This window comes from Hylaeus volcanicus, chromosome 1 (assembly GCF_026283585.1).
Source record: "Hylaeus volcanicus isolate JK05 chromosome 1, UHH_iyHylVolc1.0_haploid, whole genome shotgun sequence".
Taxonomy (NCBI): Eukaryota; Metazoa; Arthropoda; class Insecta; order Hymenoptera; family Colletidae; genus Hylaeus; species Hylaeus volcanicus.
Genome location: NC_071976.1, coordinates 24,319,134 through 24,345,363, shown reverse-complemented (window position 1 = coordinate 24,345,363; position 26,230 = coordinate 24,319,134). Strand labels below are relative to the sequence as shown.

Genomic DNA, 26,230 nt, shown 5'->3' with positions numbered 1-26,230 from the left:
ATATTCAAACCCTATTAATTCGGTGAAACGACGAGGAGATATAGAAAGGAAAAAAAGGCGGTGGTTTGGAGGGAGGCGCTTGCGCCCTCGAAAGCTGATCGACCGACGAAATAAAGTTACGAACACAGTGTACATCGTGTGCACAACACGACTACAACGTTTTTACTCATCGAGTCGATATCGAGGTCGATTTATGACCGGCTGCGACTCGATAGCGCCTGCGATTAACTGCTTTTTTTGTGGTGGAAACATTTTTTTCTTTGACGGTCTGTATCTGAAAAACATAAATAATGGATCATTTATAACTGATATTGTGAATTGCTACGTATAATTCTTCACGAAATACTTGTTTAATTTGCATGGTTTTAGGAATTTAGGAATACGATTTAGAGAATACCTGCTTCTTTTCTCTGTCTGACCATTACTCGCTTTTTCAACTGGTGTTGGTGTTTGTCAATGCTCTGGTGTTGTATCATCACCGAATCTACGTGCTTTTAAGTAGTTATATGTTAGAAATACGGAAGGGAAATGAACACTACCAGCAGCAATTATTTCACACTCTGACACAAGTAGAAACAGTGAATAATGGTCCGACAAGGTGGCTGAGTCTACTGAATGCTACATATCCCCCAAGAATCTTCAAAATCGATTTCCTCCAAAACGAGATTCATGTAAAAACATGTTACTCTACATTTTCGATCCACCTTCGTTTACTCTTTCTAACAAACATATTCCATGAAGGACAATCTTCATCATCCTCTTGCAATCAGCGCATAATTCGATATCAATAGATTGCGATTTCCAATTGGCATATACAGCAATATCACCGCATTTCATCTCAGATCTACCCGTTGGTCTCATCAATAAAGCTTATCTAGCAGATCCTGTCTTAGCCGTGATACTATTAATCGGTGGAACAATCTGTTAAGCTAATTATGTACTAATAAACTATCGAGTAACTGGAATCTGTTCAACACGCGATTACCAGCGTCACGCCTAATGCAGGATCTGCTCGATAAGCCTTACTGATGTATACGACAAGGTGATCCGTAGATGCAATAGTATCCAGAACCAATAAGATAATCATAATAAGGAAGGGGAACAAAGTGTACAGAACCGAAAATTAATCGATGTTCGACCTTAACGAGAAACGTAAATCTATCGACGTAAATTCTATAAATTGTGCAGCGAAGCTGGCGCAGCTGTTCGCCCAGTCACTTTATGACGCGCGCGAGATTAAAATCAATTTATGGCGCTAGTTCCTTCCGGCGTCGGATTTGAGGGACGCCTGATTCTAATCGATGCCTCTTAGAACGATCGAGTATCTTCGAAGTTTACGCAGCTATCGACGCGGCAAAGATTTTTGGGAGGTTCTTGGATAACTTTTGGATTATACTAAACATCGAGGAGGAGTACACGACGAACCTTCTGGAATGACACATGTTATACATGACTCTATTTGGAACCGAACCGATCAATTCCACTTTTTGTAAACATTCTGTAAATTTATAAATGATATTAACACACTATTTGTAACATCATTTTTACCACTTTGAACCAGATCAATCAGTTCGACTTCCGAGAGGCTTGTAAACATATACTGTCCTAAAAGTCCAAAGAATACACTTCCTTCTTAAAAGCAATAGTATTAATTATAACAAAAGTATAAGAAAGGAAATTTTATTTCACCGCAAATGTCATTAAATTCGACGTTTCAACCCTCTATATTTAGCGGGTCTTGAATTATTCATCCCTGAATACATGTTCTCGGGGGAACATAAATATCGGCGTGTTATTAAATAACCGAGGTTCGCCCGGCTCCTTCGGCGAGTTCTAAAACGAATCATAATTTCCGAGCGACGTATCAGCGTGTTCTTAAATTCTTAACTTCTCCATCGGTCGTTTTATTGCGGCTATATAATATTGCCAAAGTTTTAATTTTTTCGTGAGCTCCGCTTTTACTCTTCTCCCTTACGTTCGTTGCATATTAATGCCATGAGAACCATTTATCTATTGTCCCATTGGTGACTCACACTCGTCACGCTTCTCACGAGGCGATGAATTCTTTATTACCGGGGCAAGATTTCACCGTTTCATTGTAATAAAACTTTCTTATTTTATTTTATTTTTGTTTCAACACACTGTGTGTATGTTTGAATGATTGTTCAATTTTTTGGGAGTCGAATTTTGTTGTAACAAAATTAATTCTCTCTTCCGCTTCAAAAATCGGTTCTCAAATTAAATCTCTTCCGCTTCAAAAATCGGTTCTTTGATATTCAAAACGTCCGAGTCCACGGAGATAGGTAGTTTGAAAGTTCCCTGGTTTCCCAAAAGCCGAGAACTCGGACGAAGTGCGGACGGATAAGTAATATTAAGGAGGCGAGCCGAGGGCAAATAAGAAACGCGGCACGTTCTCGTCGAAGTAGCGCTTTAATATGGATGTGTGATTTCCCAGGTGGGCTATTTCATCCGTCGGACGACAAGCAGGAAGTGGCATTTCGTTATGCAGCGGAAAAGATCAACGCCAACCGGGATATCCTGCCCAAGTCCCGTCTCAGCGCCCAGATTGAGCAGATAAAACCGCAGGACAGTTTTCACGCCTCCAAGCGGGGTGAGTGTTAAGCCATTCATGTTTGTTCGTTCCGCAATTAAACGGCCGCGTGTCGCTTGATACCTACACTTTTCAAACTTTTAACGGGACGGTCTCGTTCCGAGGCGAATGTTCCTGACCGGGGGAAAAGCGCTTTCAAGTTTCCCACGCGTAAACAACGCGCAAACAACGCCAACCGCTGTCGTCTGACCATTGCGGTCGCATTCTACTCGCCCCTGAACATTTCGCTGGAGTTTCACTATCCGTTTACGTAATTCCAGGGATGAACGACGAGTTATTTATTCGTACAGTCGTGAATCTTCGAATGTTTGAAATAGGAGTGCCATAAATGAGCAATTATTGCTTTTACTTTTTTTTTTTTGGAAAATCTTGAATATTTAGTTACAATTTACTGTCCCTATCTGACCACGGCAGGTAGATTCTAAGAAGGTTTTGATAAGCTTTTACTGGCATTCTCATCGTAAATTGAAATATTGTATTTAATTTTAATTTGACGATGCGACGAGTGCAATTTTATTATTATTGTTTAATAAAAAGTAGATTCAGGAATGTCTGATCTCCGAGTTATAATAATCTCCATCGGACGTCATACCCATTTAGATTAGACAGGGAACAGTTTCGGTGTTACTGTAACACACGTTAAAGTTTAATCGCGCAATTGTGACCGTTCGGTCACAGCTGGGACGATCTACTACTGCAAACGATTTGCTAAAGTTGCAGTCACTCCATTCCCGTAATTTTAATACTGTCAAGGGAGACGAGAAATGGCTCGCGTTCGACACTGTTTTGGTGTGATGTGATTATACTATTCGCTGAGCTTTGGTTTATTTTTGTTCCACCTTTTAACACGTAGTTTAGAAAATGAAACTCTTAACGTCTTCAATAAAATAACGATAAGAGCGAAAATGATGTATTTTTGTGTTGCATTTTTTTGTTTGAGTGCTTAAGTCGATTGAAATAATTTATTGAACCCCATCCGAAATTACGTTACCTTACCTGTAAACAGTGTCAAAATACCTGAATACCCTTAGAATATTCTCGTCCTCTCGTCGGTTTTGCAGCTCTCGGGTATTCCCGAGGTTTGCGCCTTGAGCGAACTATTTTCGAAGTTTCCGCGACATGGAAAATAAACATGCATTTCCGCGCTGCAGATTTCCTGTGTCAGTTTGCACGGTGTCTTACTTTCGTCAATGTTCCGTGCTCGCTACGAACAAACTTTACCAAAGTTATTATCTGTCGCTCGTTGTTTTCAGCAGTGATGTATCCTTCCTGTTCTCAACGTTTCCTGCATTACACGCAGGTTCCAGAATCGGAGTACCTTGATAAACGAAAATTTAAGTTTTATTTACTTCTCTATTTTACAATGCTTGTTTTGAATTTTTCTTAAATAATTTGATATGACTGTAACGTAATACGAACGCGGACAAAGAAAACTCGTGCTTGCTAATTGCAAGCTTCCGATTCTGAGAAGTCAGGTAATATTTCATTCTACACTGTGTGACCAATCTACGAGGGTAAAAAACGCAATGGGTGACTAATTGAAACTAAACATCGTTAATTTCCTTCGACGGTGATAATTATTCATACGTCAGACTCGCTCGGCTCAACGCAAAACCGCTGCGCAAAAAAAAAGTAATTGCTCGATTGAATAGCTCAAGAATAATTGTCGTCGATGTGACGCGATGTGGACACGTTGGAACGTGAATTATCGAGCGATTAATAATCGCTTGGCGACGACAACGTCACGGGGACGCGATAATTATTTTCGCGTGGCATAATCGCCGATGGACTAATTATCGAATCATGCCCGCCATTTATTAAACAAATTTACGGATGCTGTTCTCTATATACGGTTAGAAAAACTCGATCAGACTTGGAAGAATGTCCACTAAAAGAATCTAAATTAAATTAACTCTTTACTGGCGAATTTTTAAAAATTAAAAATTGGATAGAACAAATTCTAGATGAACACTAGAACATTCCATTGAGCTTTTAATGGATCATGGAAATCTATTAAAATATATTATCTTACCATATTAAAAGAACATGTTATTTAACGTTTTACTCTAATTTTAAAGCTGAATAAGTACTGGAATTATTTTCCATGCAACTAGAGTCTTCCTTTCCTGATAAATTCTGTGAAGAATTGCCTCCTAAAACATCCGTCTTATTAATTTTGTTTCAACAAAAGTCGCAACTATTAACATTAAAGAGAGCTTCAATTCGGAACCGACCCATCTTTCTCCCTTGTGACACGACCATTGGCAGCGTAGCTATTCGATGGATCGAGATTTGGCGACGTTCCACGAGCGATCTGTCGCGGAATCTGTGTTCCTCGGCGACTCGATGCATGCCAGTAAAAATGGAATGACCGCAGTTAATGCGCCTGTCCCAGTAAACTGATATAATTTATGTCGGGACTTTCTTCGACTTTATCTATTCCGCGAGCGATATATCTTAATGACGTCGTCGAGGAACGTCGACGAAGATCCTTCAAGGATCCACTAACGACGAACTTGATCCTCTTCGGTGAGTTAACGGTCTACATTTTCGCTTATCGATTGGATAATCGCTGAACACGATATTTCATCTCTATGAATACGAGATATTTGAAAAATGATGGAGGGGTAATTTATGGGTAACGAAGTCTGAAATTATTCGACGAATAAACAAGTGGTTTGTTAACGTTGTGTAGGTATGAAAGAGTCGATAAAAATAAAAATATATCTTGCTGTCATTAATACAAGCTATTTGTTTGTACGTACAAAATTAAGTAGGGATATTAATATAATAATATTATAATAATATAATATAAAATTATTATATTATATTGTAACAGAATAATAATTATTCTGATGAAATTTTCAAGTATGTTTATTTAATAGCGTGGTAGATTTTTCTTTGTTTTTCGTATTTGAATACAGCATTTATTTATTATAGTAACTGTATTCTATACTACACGGAGTGTATGGAAAATTCGAACTAGTACCAAAAACAAAGATTCACGATAGCCCTCCCAATACCACCCTCCACGCCATAGCAAATAATTTTATTTAGAAATAAATGAAACCCGATCTCGCCCGTGACACGTTCTACATTGTGTGACCAATCTACGAGGGTAAAAAACGCAATGGGTGACTAATTGAAACTAAACATCGTTAATTTCCTTCGACGGTGATAATTATTCATACGTCAGACTCGCTCGGCTCAATGCAAAACCGCTGCGCAAAAAAAAAGTAAACACCTCCATCCATCTATTCTCCCGTACGATACCGGCGACAACTCCCTGCAGACCTATACAATATTCATCCGTTTCAATTTAAACTGCTCCCAGAAGGCACGTCCATTCGTGGATTAAAACGAGTCACCCTGAAATAATCTTATGAATTTCTGAAAACGAACCGAATTAAAACTTAGCGATGGAGCCGCCTTCACGGTAAGCAGTACAGCTTCCCCGACCTCTTTCGCAGCGAATTCGTTACACCGCCCTGTCCAACCCTCTCGTACTCGTGTATCATTGAATTATGTATCGCGATCGGACGCGAACGATAGCGAATTCGCCTCGCGAATAATCGAATCGTGTAACCACGTCGTGTACCTCCTCCTCGTCTCCGTTCCCTCTTTATCCACGCTGGAAAAACAAACGAGCATCTCGAAGAAATTCCGATAGACGGAGGGAACCGTGGCCGTAAAACTGTATTACGTGGAACCGCGATACGGGAAGACGAGTCGAACAAAGCCGCAGACACTCGCCCCCTGTTTCTCCGTTTTCTCGTAAAAAAACAGTAAAGAGGTAGCATCGAAACTGCCTTCCGAGCTTTCCGCTCGTCGAAACGCAAGAAGCGTCCCTCGCCAGGACGAGATAGAAACGAAATTTCGTGACGTTTCGTTACCAGACCATCCCCCTCGCTACTGTTGCTAATCTATGGGGAGTTTATTCGCGTTTAACCGTCGGTAGGAATTACCGGGACGTCCACGTCGAAACGAGATTAGCGTTGACTTTTTGTCGTCGCTGTCGTCGCGACGAACTTCACGGAAAGTAGATTAACGGGCCGTTACGGTTCCTGGGAGGATAATTATACCGCGGATTCGAAGACGACGGAAATTTTCCTACTCGTTGATGGCGAGGCGATGATTCGACGAAATTCCGGCTTTTTGGGGGTTCGATTCTTCTTTCCCTTGGTTCGGGGTGCGATTCTATTTTGTTTAGAAGTCTTTGTGGTGATTATTGGTTGATTTAGTTTAATATACACTTCTACGTATGTACTTTTATATATGTATACTAGGGGGACCAGAAAGTAATGCCGTTTCTGCAAATGTCAATACTTGTTTATTATTTATTAGCTCGCTGTGTACCAATTGATTTTTATCCATCAGGTATTGAAAATTTGCACACTAGATGAGAAAAGATTGTCGATAACGAGAGCGATTACATAATTGATTAAAAATAAAAACATATTATAAATTTATTTGTTTGAATTTAATGTAAAAGAAACGACGTTACATTATGATTTCAATCCCAGAGCTCCAATCCCTCTAAAATTTCAGAATCCCAAGTAGCTAAAAATCTGACCGACAGTCAGGAAAACCCTCATGAAATTACTCGACCTCAACGACGAGAAAAACAACACTGTAAAATTGTCGTCGCGAGCGGATCGGATTGTTAGACCCCGATGTTCGGAGGCAGAAACGACCCTGCCCGCTTCACTTTCGCTAAGCCAATTTTCTAAAACCACACAGTGACGGAAAGTTCGACGGGGACCGTGCGAACAACGTGGCTGTTACCAACGGCAAATAGAACTCGCGGCTCTAATTTCGCGGGCAACTTTTCAGGTTTCTTCCGCCGCATAGTTTTCGAACTTCGAGGTCGACGTATCGAACCGCGACGAAGTTCTCGACGCCCACGGCGTTTTCGGTTAGAGCCATCCCCTCCGGTCTTTCGCGGGAACTGTGTACCGTTCAATTAAGCATAATGGAAGAAAAACATCATTCTCGGCCACAACCATGGGCGCAAGGGCCCGCGAGGACGATAACGCGGGTCTCCTAACTTCGACGCGATAGCGTCCCGGAGAATGCTATCTTTTCCGTGGAACTGCTTCCCTCCGTTAGCTCCGCCTTCGAGGAGCTGCTATTTTTTCACCCGAGTAGATAACAGTGGCTCGTTGAGATTCAACGAGGCGAGTTTCTTGCCAGTATCGCGTCCCTGAAAATTAGAAACTGGTGTTTACCGTGCGGGCGCTACTAAATAGAAGATTGATTCCTGAGAGCTTGACGCTCAAGCTGAACAATAAGTGTACGCTAACATAAAAGAAGGGTTGGCTGAAAGGGAGATGAAACACAGGGATACAAATTCTATGGAAATTGAACAGGATATCATAATGTACTTTCAAAGAGGACGAAAGAAGCAACAGGACGAGCATGGAGTATGGAAAAACTTGAACAAGGAGGAAATGGTGGAAATGGGGCGAGGAAAAGTAAGTTTTAGTTTAGGGGAAGACGAAGGGAGATTAGAAGCGAAAGAAACACAGAGAAAATGAAGGAGGGAGAGAGTCCTGGAACATTTGAGATAGACGCAAGGGATCGGTGTATAATGAGGCTAACGAAAACGTGGATGGAAGATCGTCTACGCTGCGGAGGAAGCTATTGAAAGGATTCAGATGAATGTAACTAGTGACGCGAAGGGAAACGAGAAAGGGAGGGGGTTAAGGGGCTTGTTGACAGGAGTGACGAAGGACCTGGAAAGGAGAAGGAGCGAATAGAAGAACTGGATGATGAGGAAGGGATAATGATCAGAAGAAGAGGTGACAAGGAGCTAAATTATTGTGACAGTATATGTTGGGGAGGTAATGGAACGGTTGTAGAAGGGTTTAATGGATAGAATAGAAGTGGAGGGTAGAAGGTGGTAACTATTGTTTGGTTCTCCTTCATTTAAGTGCATCTCGATCAAATATTGTTGAATGCCTCTTTCTTTTTAGTATCCAGAGGTATTCTCTGTAGAATACGTAAGATAATTGTGTTTGGAACATAACAATATTTTTCATTTCTCTACTGTTAGACCATTTTCTTTAAGAATGATTGCTGCTGCATTGGAAGAAAACTCCCCAAAACAAAGAACGTTTTACTATAAACTCCTAAAAATATCTCACATCAAAAAGATTTTCGACCAAGTTCAGATTTTATCATGCACACCATTACAACAAGCAATAATATTCCCTATATTTCGTTCCATGTTCTTTTTTCATAGCGAATACTAGTTGGATTGCAAAAAAATATCCTCAACAGTTTTAAACCCCATCCTTAGTGTACAAAGTCCCGAATAGAATGCTTCTCTCTCCCCGTGGCACATAAGCCGTCGCCCCTCCTTTCGCGAGGCGATTATAGATTCATAAATCACGAAAGAGGATACATTGTAAGCTGTCGCGTTCATATTAGAGTGCTTGTTAAATCCGCTTATTCGCGACGAACTCAATAATGTACCATGTTGTCGTGTCCCCGGGAAATTGGCTCACGACAGGAGCTTAATGATAAAAATTATACACGCGGCCTGGCGCAAACGTTCCCGTTTCGCGCGACTAAATCGAGCGGAAGCGTGTAACGCTCTCACGCAAACTCAATTCCGACGATCGACCTCATCGAAACCGTCGCGGAATTAGCCCCGCTTTTGTCATAGTTTAATTAAAACATAACAAAGCTCCATCAAATTTCCCCAGCAACGAATCAACGTTTGCTATGTTGTGAAGAAAGCGCTGTGAACCACTCCCCACGGTCTGCGATGGAATAAAGGTTTAATTGTGACGAGGAATGTCAAAACAAGAATGGGGAAAAATATTAGAGGGTATAAAAATTGAGTATCAATGCGATGTGCATATGTGAGCCATTCATTGCACAAATCGATTAACTCCATGAAACAAAAAGTTGAGAAACGCGATGAAATAATGTACATTGGCCTCTGAAATAAATTATTTATTATTCAATGACCGAACAAATTTTATCGTTTAATTGTGTTAATCTTTATTATTCAGGAAAGTTACTATATATATAAAAAGTTATGACTATACCAAGTGCTTCGACACTAAATAATAATAAATTATAATTTCTCAGATATTATTGAAACCTTTAAATTCCAATGTCATTGACAGTCCACGTGCAGTTTCATAAAAAAATGTGATATTTTTGATCACTGCAATTTCTTTTGTCGCACCTGTCCATACCAGCTGGCCAAGTGAGCAAATTATCTCCATAAACTGCAAATAATGTCTACCAATAATTTCAGTCAACTTTTTCACGCAAACACCACCGCATCATCGGTTAGGTGAGAGAACGATCCAGCAGAACCGAATGGGAACAATCGAACGCCCCTGGATCGGCTGCGCCTGCGCTAAACGAGGCAACCGTTCGCTAAAATTAATCACGATCTTTCGTAATCAGTCGAAACGATAAATCGCGAGCTTGGAACCGGCCGTAGGGAAAGAATTATCGTTTGTCGGCGAACGATAATCTCGATGTTTCCAACATGTTGAAAGCAGCGCGTGAACGCCTCGATGCAATTCCGGGTTGATACGAAATATCGTCCAGCATTTACTCCGTCGTTTATACTATTCTCCATTAACAGCTCGTCGATTTGTGGGCGACGATTAAACGCGCCCGCTACTAATCCCTTGATTAATTACGCGCCGGGCCAGGTGGCACACGTCGTATTCATTAGCAGTCGCGCAAACAGGGGGAATACTGGTGAACGAGTGGCGCTTAAACGCGACGATTTGTTTTCGTGGGTCTTTTAAATTCGTTCACTGGCTAGGAAAACCGTGAATGCAGGTGTGAAAGGAGGTGTAAGGCGACGGAGAGATATTTCGATGACTTTGGAGATGGTTGAGTCTTGCAAAAATTGTGTACGGACTTTTTGAGTGGTAGCATAGTGTTATAAGGTGCAGAAGTGTCTAACCCCTTCAGACTTGAATTATTTTTCTTCTCGTATTAATGTAATTTAATTTTTAGAGTTAACTTGGACTAAGATTAGTATGGAAAAAAGTAAAAAGGATCGAAGAAGGCTAAATAAATGAGGATGACAAATTTATAAGCATACGTTGCTTACGCAGTCACCATATAGAAATGGAAAACAAAGAGATCCATATGCATACTACATACCAAGTAGGAACTACAGTGAATTATTATATCTCGTTCCAAGCATGACCTGCAGCGATTGTACAGAATCATCAGTCAATATGCACAATAATCAATCCAGCTCTCACGAAATACCCATCATTTCAGAGACCTTCTCCCGTACATCTTGTTCATATGACAACGAACAAGTTATCCACACCTGCTCCCATACAGACAACCCTCTCAACGTATCCCGTTCGTGAAGAATTTCGCGACCAACCGGAAGAGCTCGAACGACGCTCCCCAGCACTCAAAGGTTGAATAATGCACGCGCCCGTCGCGATATCCAAACGCTTTTCATTCTCTCAGACAGAGGGCGGACATCTTGGCGCGTACGATAGAGAGAAAAGAAAAGAGAAGCTGAAGCGAAACCACCAGGGGAGTACGCGAGATCCGCGTAGCAGGAAGTCTGCGGTTGCCGGAAATTGTCTGAGATGCTTTCAGTGGCAGCCACACGGGATACCCGAGCTTCCGGCGGAGATTCGATTTTCCCTCGAAACGACGGCGAGAACTACCTGCTTCAGTATGCACGACGATCTTGTCAGACGATTGCTACCACGGTTAATAAGCGAAGTTCGGAGCGGGTTGCTCGGCTCGGACACGGCGAGAACTTGGTGAACGTCGTATCGCGAAGTTGGCCGGAGGACTCGGGTAAAAATTCGCAGGGAAGAGAACTGATAGTTGAATGTTAAGATACTCACTAGTTTAATGGAAGCATGGAGCACAGAAGAAAAATCGCACAAAATAATCCAGCTACTAAAAGATGCACATATTTGGACCAGCAGCTAACAATAATATCTACATAAAAGAGAGTCGCTAATAACCAAAGGTTGATGCGATGGTAAATATGTAAGAAAAAAAGAAATAATAGTCTAGTGCTAGTTGGTGTGTATGTCCTGATAGAGAATGCGAGCTACTTAGTTTTCAGGAATGTTAACTGTGAAGTGGGCTACAAGGCTGGAAGAGTTTTTTATGAAACGACAGATGAAATGATACAAGGGTTAACATGAAGAACACATCACTCAACAGGTACACTGTTTTTCTGAAATTTGTAAGTGACCTAGTTTGAATATCCAAAAGAATCGTGTTCGCAAATTAAATAAGAAAAGGAATTTTATTGAACGATAATTTATTATTACTTTACTCTTAAATCCTTTCTATATAAAATTATTGTTGAATAGCAAAGGATACCTATCAAACGATATATGAAATAGTGAGATGGTGAACATTGAGAACACATCAGTTGATCATCAGTCAACAGCCAGTTGCACATTAAAACGCCAGTCGCGAACGCCGAGCGAGATTCAGTTTAGATGCATCGCGGAAGTTGAGTCGTCAGCCTGCTATAACTCGCTTTTCATGCGATTACGTGACGTGTGAAAGCGGGTTACGGTTACGGGCCGCGGTAATTACAGTTTTGAGCTTTTCAAACAGACTGTCGACGCGGCTCACGTGAAAACGCCCCGTCGCCGTGTAATTCAAGAAATAATTAAACGGCTTCTTTTCTTGTCGCACGGAAGTTATTCTTGCGCTCGCTTTTAATTTCCCAGGATTCCATGTACCTGTACGTGTGTGCACGTTCAAATCCTCGATCACGAGTTCCCTCTAATCTCCAGAATATTTTTTCATGAATTCATTTCATCGCTACTTGGACAGTAAAATTGGAAACTGAACTCAGTCTGGACGAGTCTAATAAATACTGAAGAAAATCTGAAGAAAAGCAACTTATCCTCGAAGATAAGAAAGAAGAAATCAACGCCTCCTGAGACAATAACGCGACCTGCTCCCACTTTTCACCCACTTCATTTCGCGAGACAGGTTTCTCTGATATCCGATAGCGATAAATGCGTCGCGTTGAATTGGATCCTCGACATTTAAATATTTACTCGACGCCGATATCCATGATTCAGGAGATTGCAGTTTCTCTTGACGTCGTCGTGTATGATTCGCAAACCATGTCTCACGTAGCGAGGTATACGTAAACGTTTAGCGTGTCCCGGAAACGGTTTGCGCCGATCCCTCGGTCGACGCGATTTCGCGCTGGAATAAATTCGGATTGAGTTTTCCTAGGGCCCGTGTGTACGGGCACACGTGTCCAGAAAACCTGCGGGAAGACGAGGGAAGAAGGAATGCCCCTTGAAACCCGAGCGGAATAGGTACAATTGTCTGAGCGGGGCTACCAAACCGAATGCCTCGGCTTAGCGCCGTATCGTCTTTCCAGGAATTCGTTTCTGTTAAAAGGTTACTATTTGGGTCATGGGAGCTGGCCAACCCTTTGACTTTCTTTTTAGAAAAAGGATATGACGTAATTAAATTATCGATCGAAGGATGGTGTGGGGGTTCCCAAGTATTTGATTTAAGGAAGCTGAAATTTTTGGGACGAAAGAAGCTGAAATTCATGAATTTATTTTCAATTTGGCGATTCTGAATGTTTTTCTTTTTAATTACTTTATTTAAGGTGACATCAACTAGGAGGTTATTAGTGACCACGTCAATGATTACAATTTAATTATAATTTATTTAAGTTGGAAGTTTAAACTCTGTTGGATCGTGTTGTATTTCCTGACATTCTTCAATTAAATGTTTTACTATAAGGGGCTCGTCACAATAGTTGCGTAATAGTGACTGTGATTTAGTTATTTTGTAGCAATAAGACAGATTCTGAATGTTCGATGTCAATATAATCACGATCGTACATTTTAAGATATTGTTTAATTTATTTTCTATCTAGAATGGTTTCAATCGCTGGTTTCCATCGCCTGAAATTCTACTTCGGTAAAGTTTCAGGGGAATTCGATCCTAATCGATTCCCCCAAAGATGTCTCGATTGGATCATATCAATGCGCAGAAAGCCCCCAGTCCTCACGTTATCCGTATCGTAACGTCTCCCGGGGTTGCAAATCCAATAGACCCTGCGAAGTTCCCTACAATAGTATAGCTCGAATTTAATTAGTTCCGCGCGCGATACAATTTACCGGGCGATAATTAGTTTTTGCACCTCGATAGAGCGTCTAGGGTGTCAGTTTTAACGAAACTTTCACGGAAGGATGACGCTCGGGTCACTATGGATTTGCGAGCAGCAATTAAGAGCGAGTAGGCGGGGTGGGGGTTAAGAAGAGGAGTCAATATTTCCAGAATAACCTCGCTTTTAAGTAATACGGGGGCGTTTCATTAACTGCGGAATTTCGAGTCTTTTATCCGTGGCCGTTTGTAGGTGCCTTTCTTTCCTTGAAATCTGACGGCGAGCCGGTGCCCTCCACTCTCATTCCATCGCTTCAGGATCGTAGCTTCTTCTATTTTCATTCCGCACAAAGAGCGGGCGCCGGTCTTCCTGGTGCTTCCCTAAGAAATTAAAATAAATTTACGACGCTGGGAAAGTTCGCTCGGGAGGAGTGCTCGTTATTTAGTAAATCTACTTGAAATTCTTGGATGTGGCTCTCCGCGACGGTGAAGTGGGGGATGCCTGGACCTAACGAGATAGGAGTCGAGCCATTTGCAGTATAAAATGACCCGGGCTGATCCTGCATTATGATGCCGTATCGCTTTGTAATGGAAATAACGGTGTAAACGCAGTTGTAGTTCGGTAATTAACAACTTTAACGGTCGCGCAAAACGCGCACGACGACCGACACGAATTCGCTATTTATGCGCTCGCCGCGGAATATGTAAACCTGCGCGGATGCTGTTCATTAGATTCATGAGGACAGGCGAAATATAAATGTTTCATTTGCATTTTTACGTACACGGTCGTGGAAGGGCTTCTACGAGCTGTTTTTTTTTTTAATTTTTTTTTTATTAGCATTCTTCTGGGAGAAACGTTTCGTCGCTGTGTTTTTGTAGATAAATTCGAGGACTACTTTTAATTGTCGGATTTGCGCACACGCGACGTCTGAGTTTTAATTGCGGGTCGTTTGAGTAAGGTCTGCTTTGAAGTTAAAGAAAAGTACTCTTCGGGTAGAATGTGTATGTTTTGTAAGTATGACGTTGGAATGTACCTTAAATATTGTGGGATAAATAAGAGTAAAATATTACAGGACTCTTTGATCTAAAATACGAAACGAGTAGAGAAAACCGCGATCGCCCAAGAAGAGTATAATAAAAATCGATACAACAGGTCTACCTATAAACCATTGTACACCTTAAATAAAGCCAGGCGAACGTCGAACAGCTTTATTCCAGAGAAAAAAACCCTCAATCCTCTCGGAAAGGACGCAACTGGGTTAATTCCTGAAAGTAAATTCCGCGCGTTGGTGGAAAATCGTCGGGTTCTCGAACTTTCTAATTAGAAGGGTAGCGATAACGGTCCTTCATCGATGGAAATTTAACCCCCAGCGAGCGTTTAACGGGTGGCTGCGAAAAATTGATCGCTGTATCGCGCGTCCACCTAACGAAGTTTCCATCCAAGTTCCGCGCTAGTAGTTACAAAGCCGCTTCCGCGGAATCCGCCTAAGACGAAACACGCCCCGTTATGATCCAAGGGTGGTTACGTTAATTGCCTGGGCTACCCAACTGGGTGCACTCCGCGCGATCCTGTCGCATTATATCGTGCTCCAGCGCCCGTTTAACGCTTCCCCATCGAGCGATCGACGCCGAACGTCGCGACGCTGAAACGCAACGTCCTGGGATAAGGCGGTGTACGTAAATTTTAACGAGATAAACCGATATTCCGGCTTACGTACTCTCCGCGCTTCCGGCGTCGCGTGAAACGACGGAAAATTTGCAGTGAATAAGGGATTTCATAATGTTTCGCTTAAGTGCAGTCCGGGGGAATCCTCCTTGTAAATTCTGTGTCCTAGAAAGCTGTCTGTTAATTAACAGAGCAGTGAAATATGCAGGGATGCTTTACAGCTTTCTGGGCGAGTTTCAAGACTTCCCTCGGACCTACTTTCGCACTCTTTTGTATTAATTTAACCGGACGGAGCGGCTTTCGCGTCCGCGGGACGCGGTCCTTTCTCTCCGCTGCTGCGCTCGCTCCTTTTTCACTACCGACTAGTTGGAACTTAATATAGTGGAACATTTTTCAACTGGAGCCTTCGTTGCCCGAATGCTACGCCAATGGAACATTCTAATATTGGAGGGCTACATTGTTCGACCATGTTCTTGTAGAAAATTCTTGACCCTAGGGGTGTTCGAGACCACTGTCGAATTTTGCCAAGTATCGGGGCTGGAACTGCCTTAAATTAAATATTTTTAGGTGGACTATAGCGCAACTTAACACATTTGTGACCACTGATGTGAATTCGCGTAACTTCAAATTCTATTACTGATTATGACAAAATTTTGAAAGTCTTTTATTTTGTAATTTATCTTATATTTTGTCATTTTTATCTTCGCTCTAACGATACAAATTTCCGATGTCCAGCTTCAGAATTTTATTATTTTTGTCAAACGTAGAATAAGAAATGCAGAAATGACTTTAATGTACGGAACTCATGTATCAATCTTCTAATTTATTAATCTATGTACTAATACGGTCAACCAATTATTTAGTGGCTGAAAAATATCTATTCAAGTCTAACTCTCGAAAATCTCATCGAAGTAATGCACAATGAAGGTAGTATGCTCCAGGGTGCTTAGCATTCCCTTGATTTCCGTGGGAGAAGTTTGTCCGAATCTCAATAGTGAAGTTTGAGATTACAGTCCCGATTATGGGTGGAACGAGCGATCTTCGGTGGCTGAAGTTTGAGATAAGAAAGTTCTTAGCAGGCCGCAAACATATCACGCTTGCGACATATGGTCTCCATTACTTGTTCGATTGGTTTCTAATTTCAGCGAATCCATCGAAGAACGTTCGTTATGGAGGTGCAAGCACATAAATTACAAATAAAATACAACTCAACAAAATGTGAACATGCCATTGCATGAAACATCGTTATTTTCTAAAATCCTGGCAAACATTTTTAGATTTATTTCTGTCACGTCTTCGCAGGCTCGATGAATCGAACGACGCTGGTTCCGTCAGTCATGTGCAAATCGTCGCGCCAACCGCAATTAACTAATGCGTAATAACGCGACTCATTGTTCCCGCGTCGCTGCAGCGTTCCGCGACCTGTAACTATTTATTCGCGATTCACTGGGATCATTATGCAAGTTATACCGACCGGGGCCGCCATGATTTCGTTAACTTGTTTAAGCATGTAAATGAGTTTGATGCGTCGAATGCGCGCGTTTCGCTGGAAACGCGTGACAGTGGTCCCTGGCCGAAGTTTCTTCCAATTATTAATTACTCGGAACGGGGAGCAGGAATGAGCACAATCGAATAATTTTGTAATTGAAATATCGGCAAATAAGGTTACCCGCGACGCCTGTTCATTTTTGAGCTATGGTACACGAAATCTAATTAATACAATAATAATTGCTAGCTGATATCTAGTATATTTTATATATGTATGTTTGATCATGTTGGACTTTCGACTGAAAATTATATTTTTTAGTCTTTTTCCAACGTAATTTAATAATTACATTCATTTGAATATATTTCATTTATTGCGTATATGCTTCATTCTAACTTTTCATTCTTCAATTAACCCTGTATGGGTCTGTGTAACTTTCAGATCACAAGCAAATACAATATATCGACGTTTTATCAAAATATTTTAATTTCAACGGTCGACGGGACCATTAATCTAAAATATCAAAGTAAAATGTGTAAGTGGCTTGAAGAAAAATAAATTCAACCCATAGAGAATTATGTTTGAATTAAGGTTTGCTCACTACATTTTATTTTTACTTTAAGTATACAAAGAAGATTATAATGGAAAAGAAAATGTCATTATTTGTTTGTATATGAAAGTCAATGGGTTAAAGTTAATCTTGTGACAGTTCTATAAAGTAATGGCAAAGTGATGTAAGCTAAGCATCCTATAAATCAACTCTCCCACTTTGCTTTTAGACTTTACATCACCATTTATCGAACAATTCTTCAACCAACGAGAGTCAATAAATTTTATATTGGACTTCAGACAGGAGAAAATTCCACGTCGACGAAGTAAGATTCCTTTCATCTCTCTTCAAACGGAGACACTGTGATTTAATGGGTTCCCTGGCGTAAATAAATATGACCACTCCGATGATTTATTCCACGGCACGAACCCCGACGGATTCAAAAGGAAAAAAGTAATATCTAAACGGTGTCTTAACAGGGCGTGACTAGCCATGTAACGAACTCAATCAATTCACTTTGCCGATGGAAAAGATCAAGGGGAACTCGCGCCACTTCCACTTTGATCGTCGCGATTGAGACGTTGTTCGGCTCGAACTCGATTCACGGTTGACCGAGATATAGAATAACTCTAATAATCGTGCTAGGCTATAATAAGAAAATTTTATGTCTTGTGTTTTGCGATTTTTCCAACAGCATTTCTTTCTCTAAATTCAAACTATCTTGGCCAACATAAATCTATGTTTTGTGACTTGTCAGGATATTAGGTACATCGAATCATTGAGAATTCACTATAAGAGATATGAATTATGTTGTTCATTATTACGATGCTGAATAAATTTAAAAATTTCCGTTTTCGGCATAAGTTTTCATTAATTGGAATTAAAAAGACGAAGGTTCATTTCGATGGTGCATGCAGAGGTATGAAATCCTCTTGAATCGAATTCCGCCACAAAAACAAACTCATAAAACGTCATTTGCAGGTGGAAGTTACGTTTTTTTTAATAAAAATGACCTCAATCGAGCAACGAGGCAAACTTCCATGAAAAATCCAGCCCACTACAACATGTTTAACTACATCGTTATTCGATGCTGATTTGCGTTCAGCGGTCGCAGATACACCTTTTCGTATTTATTGAACGGCGAATACCATGGGATAGAATCGAAAAGGTATTTTTCCGTATAATGTTTTGCGCTTTCCCGCCAATTCTTTCGGATATACGAGTTATTCCGGTATCTGCGTTTGAATCGAAACGCTGCGCAGAAATTGTTGAAATTCGCGAGTTACGGTCAATTTGAAACAAGCACGCTCGTTAAACTAGAAATTTCGATTTACGATCGTGTAAGGGAATTGAATCCGTTGGCATTCTTTGTGTACGATTTGAAAACGTAGGTATATTGCCCTCGAAAAAAAAACTCTTTCCGCGTATTCTGTTGCGAGGACAACCTGGCGCACAGGATATAATAATTCTTAGATTTTTATAATTTCGAGTTTCACTGCTTTACGAATGGCGGGAAACGTTTGCTGAACAGTGGGGGAATAAAAAATAAATGGAAGCGTGTGAGAAATGCCGAGCACCCTATATATGAATACAGTAATGGGAACATTTATCGCGTCACACGAACATGTATCGTGCTGTCACTTTAATCTCATTTTCTACTGTAAGAAAATGTGGTGGAAAAAGGGAGGGAAGCAATAATGTACGATTGAAAAATAAACGAGTATTCTGATACGAGCTTGTGGTTAGTTCGAGGAATATGTTAGTAGAAGGGACCAGAGGGGGGCAGGGGCGAGGTTCAATATTTTCTGCCTGGGGAAAAGTATTATACGTCAGTGTACACGAAACTAGGCAGGATTTACAGCCACCGGCAAGTTGTTGTACCTGTACACGAAGTTAACAACGTTACAGAGTAAAGGATCACATAATTCTTCCAGCTTACGTAGTTACGTTGGGGCACTTTTCGAGAAGGCAGGCGAGAACGAGAGGAGGATCTTAAAATCCATGAAATATTCATACTGGTGGGCTGGAGATAATGCTCGTGGTTGGAATTCAGATTTGTGAACCGGAGTGTCTGATAATGATTATTTCACTATTGATCAAAATCTCAAACGTAAGATGATTGCTGGCAGTACTGTGATAAAAAGTCCGCGGGGAAAACTAACGTGGGATAATGTAACTATTTGCAGTGCATTGTTTACTCCACATTGTATACCTCGGCTTTAGAAAACTTACAATCAGCAACGTAGAGACGGAGTATTTAAATAAAGTCTTTCTTCCAGAAGAAAGGGCATTGGATCGTTTATCCGATGTATGTTGAAATAAATGTTGGGATGGAACAAAAGCTTTAGAATCCTATTGTGTTGAAACACCTTCGCGAGGAAATACGTGGTGAAAAAGAATTGAGGTAAGCCCATCTCCATAAAGAATTCACTCATCACTTATGAATAAAGTACACGTTTGTTTAGTAAATGGTTCATTCTGGTTCGCACGATATGAGAACTGAAATTACGAATTGCATCCGGTGTATACGTTATACAAATTATATTAATACAAACAGTAAAATGTAAGCAAAATACAAACGTTTTACCAAATTATAAAAATTGATCAAAATTATACAAGATATTTGAACTGTGCTAATAACAGTAGGTGCAAAGTCATCGTTACATCTTGTAATTATCATCTTGAAAAAGGATGACGAGTTTCTCCATGAAAGTTATTATTGTCCTCCGTCGTCGACACACCTAATTATCGCAATCCTATTACCAAAGGGAAATGTTTACAAGAAACAAAGTACTCCCCGTTTAACTCTCGCGAAAAAGGAAACGATTAATTGCTCTCAGGGATAAAACACAATGGCCGAATCCGTCCTCGTCACCCCTTGATTCAACTCGACCCTATTTTCTAGAGACGAGGACTTTTGTTCTTAAAACGGCTGAAAGAAACTTTCGTCGCGGTCGGCCTCCGGCTGTTTCCGTAAGGAGAATAATAAATTACAATTGCAACGCTGACGATAGGGAAGTAGACAAAAAGATAGATAAGGAAAGAAGTAGGAAAGGAACAGACGTTAATTGGATTGATAGTAGCGGCCGTGGGAAGTTCAGCAGTCTCATTCGCCGGGTACATATGTTCAGAATTCGTTGGAGAGACGTCGAATCAGAGTTGACTGAACCAGCGCTATTGATTTACTACTGATAATACGTTTTCGCTCGATATAAAAACGCTAAAAATGGAATTTTGAAAAGATTGAACAGACTCCAGGATATTGAGCTTTCGTTGCAAAGCTGAGTTCTCAAACCTTACGAAAACCTCTAAACACCTTATTATATTAATCGAACAATTATAAAGTATTGCAATTAAAAAAAAAATTAAAAATATATATATATTCTGTCGTATTACGAATGACTATGACCATAATCCCCACAGTGCACATTTAAACCTGCCCAATTTTCCCACAGTGCCAATATCATCCATAATGCCTCATCCACTTCTGACTCCCTCGCTAAACAATCGACAGCCAAACGTGACGTCAAAATTTCCTCCGAAACAACCTCGTTTACATTTTCATCGCGTGCATACACATTCGTCTCAATTACTCGGGTTGGTAAAAACGTGTAACGCGTCCAGCGAGAACGTCAGCGTGTTGCAGGCGAGAAAAAGATTCGTTAAACTGGTCCAGGGGGGGCTTGGGAGGGAACAAAGGGGAGCTGGTCCGTCATCTCGTTCGGTACGCGGGCCACGGGGGCGGTTGCAACACACGCAGCGTTAATCCGCAATTTTCCGATGCAAATGTTAGCCGCCGCGGGGGCGTTTTCCCGCGGGAGATACGGGAAGAATGGAGGCGGCGTTTTCCAGCGTTTTCGTATAAATCAATGTCGCGCGGTGCTGCGAATGGGTGACGCACTGCATACACGGTAAAGACGCGAAACTAGGCGAGGTCGAACACAACAGAACGTTGAAGAGGGAAAGGATTAACTCTTTGTCATTAAAATGTACGGCTATGAATAATTTGAACCCTAAGGTAGGAGTAAATATCGTCGTTGTGTATAGCAAGAAGATCAGAAGGTTGAACAGTTTTTAATCTACCTGGCTTCAAAGAATTAAGCATAATTTCATCACACAAAGTTAACTGGGATGTCTTCTTTGAGGAGATGATCACAAGATGATTAAAACAGGTGGAACAGGTTTTAATCTACCTGGTCTTGAAGAGTTCAGCATAATTTCATCACACAAAATTAACTTGAATGTCTCGTTTGATGAGACATGCAAAAAATAATTGTAAAAATAAATAATTCAAAAGAAAATTAGTAGATTGCTGACACTGTTGTAATTGAGGTTGGTGAGTCATGAGGTGCAATGAATTTTTATCTTCTATAATAGTGATATTGTTTCTTTTTTTCTTAAAAATAAGCTGCTAATAAAGCTAACTCTATGTAACAAAAATTATAAATCATAGGAAGAAGAGAAGGAAAAAGCAGTTAGGTCATCCATGCACGCATAATAGACATCCGCGTATCAATCGATTCTTCAAACCCCTTTGCAGCACGAAACTCAAGCGAATAATTGAAATCAGTTTCCATTTGTCGTGTCGTGTAAAAAAGTAATCCTAACAGAGAAGCAAATTTAATTTAACTTCTAGTTAATTACAAAAAATTGTTCGCATCTACAGGAAACGTTTGGAATATTATTTCCCTCGCGGAAACGTTAGGTGGTTAGCGTTATTCGCAAGGGAAGACAGTTTCCCATTTCTCAATTTCCATTCTCCGCGGAAGTGGGCGGACAGGGAGAATTGGTTTCGTGGGACGATACGAATGCTTCAAAAGAATTTTTAGCGATGTGTCATACGATCTCTGGCCTAAGGCTCGACCCTGAAATACTCCCGTGGCTGATACGAGGAAAAGTCTCGAGAGAAAAATATGTCGCCAAGGTGAATATTGTGACCAAGAATGAAACATTTATTTGGAAACACCGAACCTGTCATTTAATTTAGAAAAAAATCTTCAATAGACATAAATGGCACTTATGGGACTGACTGTACATACCGAAGATACAGACGTAATCATAATATTAAAGTCCGAATGCTTTAAATTCTTCGCCCAAAAACTTTTTAATTATTTTCCAATAAGAAATATAGAAACTTTAAATCGCATTTTCAATTTAAATCTCATCAGTGACCACCGCCAACCAATTAGTAACCATAGAAATCCGTTACATCATTCGTTCTCCAATAATTACACATCGAACACACTCCGACCCTCTCTTTGCCGCAAGTTCGTCCCCGAAACTAAAGGGGAGCAGACGAAACTCGTGCTCGACAGAATCGAAGATCAATGGAGCCACCGCGCACGAAGATTGACACTAAAGTGCAACGGCATCCCTCGTGTTCGATGCTCGGGGGTTGAAGGGGGAGTGGAATCACGAGCTGCCTAGGAAGGAAGGAAGGAAGGAAGAACGAAACGAGAAACGGAATCCGCGATGCGGCAATGAACGAGCGCCGCGAATAAGCATGTATGCAAAGCAGGCGACGGGTCCAACGGGGGTTTGGTGGTGCGGTGAGGGGGAGGGGGGGGAGGGGAGGAGGAGGGTTAATGAAAAATCGATGCACCCGGTGGCTGTGGTTCGGAGCGCGTTGGAAGTCGAGAAAGGGCGAGACGGAGAGGTACGCGCGGTTGTGTCCTTCGGCGAACGTGGGTGGCTGCGAACGTCGACAGGAGCAGGGTCGAAAAGAGGGCGCGCCAAAGCGGAGGGCGGTTGGCCTTTTGCGCGATAAAAATCCCGCGGCTATGCAAATTCCGCGGCGTTGAAATCCCGCGGAAGATTAACAGAGCCAACGCCGCGCACGGCTGTAGCCTTCGCTCTTCGTTTCGCCCGATTCTCTACCCTTCGTTTCCCTCTGTGGCGGTTTTCACCGCTCTGTGTGGGGAGAAGAATTAAAGTAAAATTGGTGGGAGTTGTAACCAAGAGATAAGGACTCGACTCACCTTCAACGTTTCTCTATTAATTTGCTTTGTTACCGGTCCCTTTGTGCGCGCGTGGTCTCTAATGTTTTGCGGTTGGCAATGACTCTGACGATGCATAGTTGGACGCTGGAAATTGTTAAATCGCGTGATTTTGGATTTTCATCGAACGCCAGGGGAGGTATATGGAACGCTGTTCCCTTTTTACGCGATTATTCGAAAGCTGGTGAATTAATTAATTGAAACGCTGCCTCGAGCTGGATCCTCTTTTGTACCAGAGCATACAAAGCAAGGGGAAGAATTTTTAATTAGGAAATTTTGTATTCAGAATACTCGCAAATGTGATATTTATTCGAACAGTGCATTTACTTCTACAGTTAACACTCGTGGCATTGGATTAATATTCATGACATCCGCTAGTTAGATTTTAATATTCATGAAATACTTATTCCAACGTTCGATCACCGTGCTCGATATTTAAGTAATATTACTCATTCTCCCAAGTGCATGTAGTTTTTACCCTTTCGGACAAGCGTCTAAAATTGAGGACACAAAATTTAACAATTACCGACTCTATCGTTTAGGCCGAATGTTTAGGGCGTCCTTATTTGTGCACATGAAGAAAGACCAGTTTTCCTCGAAAACTACACTATTGGAATTTTATTTTTTATTTTTTCATGTTATATTATATTTTCCGAAGCCGAAATGTTTCTCGACATATTATATCACATATCATATTTTTTCATATATTTTTCCATACTAATTTTAGCCCAAATTAACTCTAAAAATTAAATTAAATTAGTACGAGAAAAAGAAATAATTCAGGTCTGAAAGTGTTAATTGAAAATCATGCATAATTCCTATTGCTAGCTTTACCATATATCATTTGAACGTTCGTGGGTTTGGAGGGAGGCATGTAATATTAATGAAAATAAGGAACACTTTGGGACAGCTACATTGCCCCAGGCACTCGCCCTACAGTAGACAAGTCAGGTATCGTTCCAGAGATCTTGAATTGAAGTTATGCATTCCCTGTTAGAATTATATCAACGTGAATATATGCACGAATCCTGCCCACGAAATTATGGATGTTTCAAGGAACTTCACTGCAACATCCTTCCGAGGCAAAACTTTCCTACAGTAACCGTTCGTCGCTAATTATTTAATGTTAGACGAACGTCTCTTCAAAATTCATCCTAAATATACTCGAAGAGTTTCACAAGTTAGGCACAAAGTGACATGCGACCTTTCAATACCGAAACACTCCCCATTGATCCACTGCGTCTCATTTTTCCGTTTCACGTTCAAACTTTCAGTCGCGACTATCGGTATTAGCTTCAGCAGCGGAGAATCGAGTTCCAGAGGCATTCGCGTTACAATTCGGTAGCATTTTTGCCCGTGAAATTGCGTTCCAACAGGCAAAGGGGCTGCCATGCTTTCCATAATTCCACCGTTCGCTGCGTTGTTTCGTCTAATCGCCTCGTTCCCGATTGGAAGTTCGAAAACTTTATGAAATTGTAATCGAGCCACGAGTTCCATGCGGAAAAACACTGAAATTATTGTCGCATGTATATACATTAGGGTGGGTCTCCCTTTTCTATCGAATTATTTTCTTGTTTTGTTCCATTTGGCGAAGATGTAGTTTATGCAAATGGAGGAGAAACAATAGGATAAGAAAACATGTTACGGTTGATTTCAGGTTTTGAGGATTTAGTAACGAGTAATTTCCGATCATTCTGGAATAATTGATTACAAGATGGATAGTTATTGTGACAGGTAGGGATGTTTCGAGCTACACCTATTAATAAACGTAAGATAACCCGAAACAGTCTAATTAAAAATGTGAATAAATTCCAAAGACAGTCCAATTCCATCAAAGTTCACTTTTTCTATATCTGTCCATATCGAAGCAACGTTTCAATTTATTCCAGCGCGATGTCGCGGAAACTTGGAATTTTCCCGGAAATTTACGATTGGTAGCGTATCGAGAGACGTCTATCGAGCCCGCAGATACGCTGTTATCCTCAAAGGATTCGCGAAGAAAGAGAAAATCGAGGCAGGGATCGCGGAAATTTTAGAGGGACGAAATTCCATTACCCCTGACGGTATGCTCCGCGTTCCCTTCCCCACAGTTTCGAGTTTCTGGATTTGATCTGTGGCCGACGCGACGCGACGCGTCGAAAAGTCGCTCGTGAATCTGGCGGCGGATGGATCATAACGAGCACCGGCGGCAAGTTGTAAAAACTTTCCCCTTTCCGCTGGTTTAATACCATCGGTCGGTGCGGTACAACTGTTCCGGGGGCTGGGGGCTTTCGAACTTCTCCCGGGTATGATAAAAACTCCGGAACGTGATGCACAGATTGAACCGACCGCGGAGAAACTATCGACTATTTTCTTTTCCACGAGGCACGAAGAAATGGACGTCGATGACTGCTGAACGAGGGATCACGGGTCGAGATGTCACGCATTCTTATTGATCATTTTGTGTCTGTGGACGACATGGGACCTTTGGCGTAAGTTGACGAAATAATATAAATGAAACTAAAAGATTTACTGAATGCAAGTGCAATTAAGTCTGGATGGAATACAACTAGGATTTAATCGTGTAAGATGGTATAGTTCCGAGTTTAAAGCATACGACGTAAATAACGCATTTATCTTTTTAGAAAATCTTATTAAGAAATTCATTTTACGAACAGATTGGTTAAAGTATATTTTTATATACTGGAAATATCGAGAAAAATTAAATCTTGATGTACTAGTCCTCATGGTTTTTCAAATCGATCATATGACACAGACATTCATGTATAGATATCGAATAGGCGTATTTATTTACTAAAAC

General features: G+C 41.0%; 1 protein-coding gene across 7 annotated transcripts in view; it reads left to right on the top strand.

The window, feature by feature from the left end:
- Positions 1-26,230, top strand: part of LOC128884216 (glutamate receptor ionotropic, kainate 2) — a 275,987-nt gene that overhangs the window by 102,974 nt on the left and 146,783 nt on the right. For all 7 annotated transcript variants that reach the window (XM_054137446.1, XM_054137435.1, XM_054137454.1 and 4 more), the window contains exon 3: positions 2,456-2,611. In XM_054137446.1, coding sequence (XP_053993421.1) covers positions 2,456-2,611 — 156 coding nt within the window. The remainder of the gene's footprint in view (positions 1-2,455; positions 2,612-26,230) is intronic.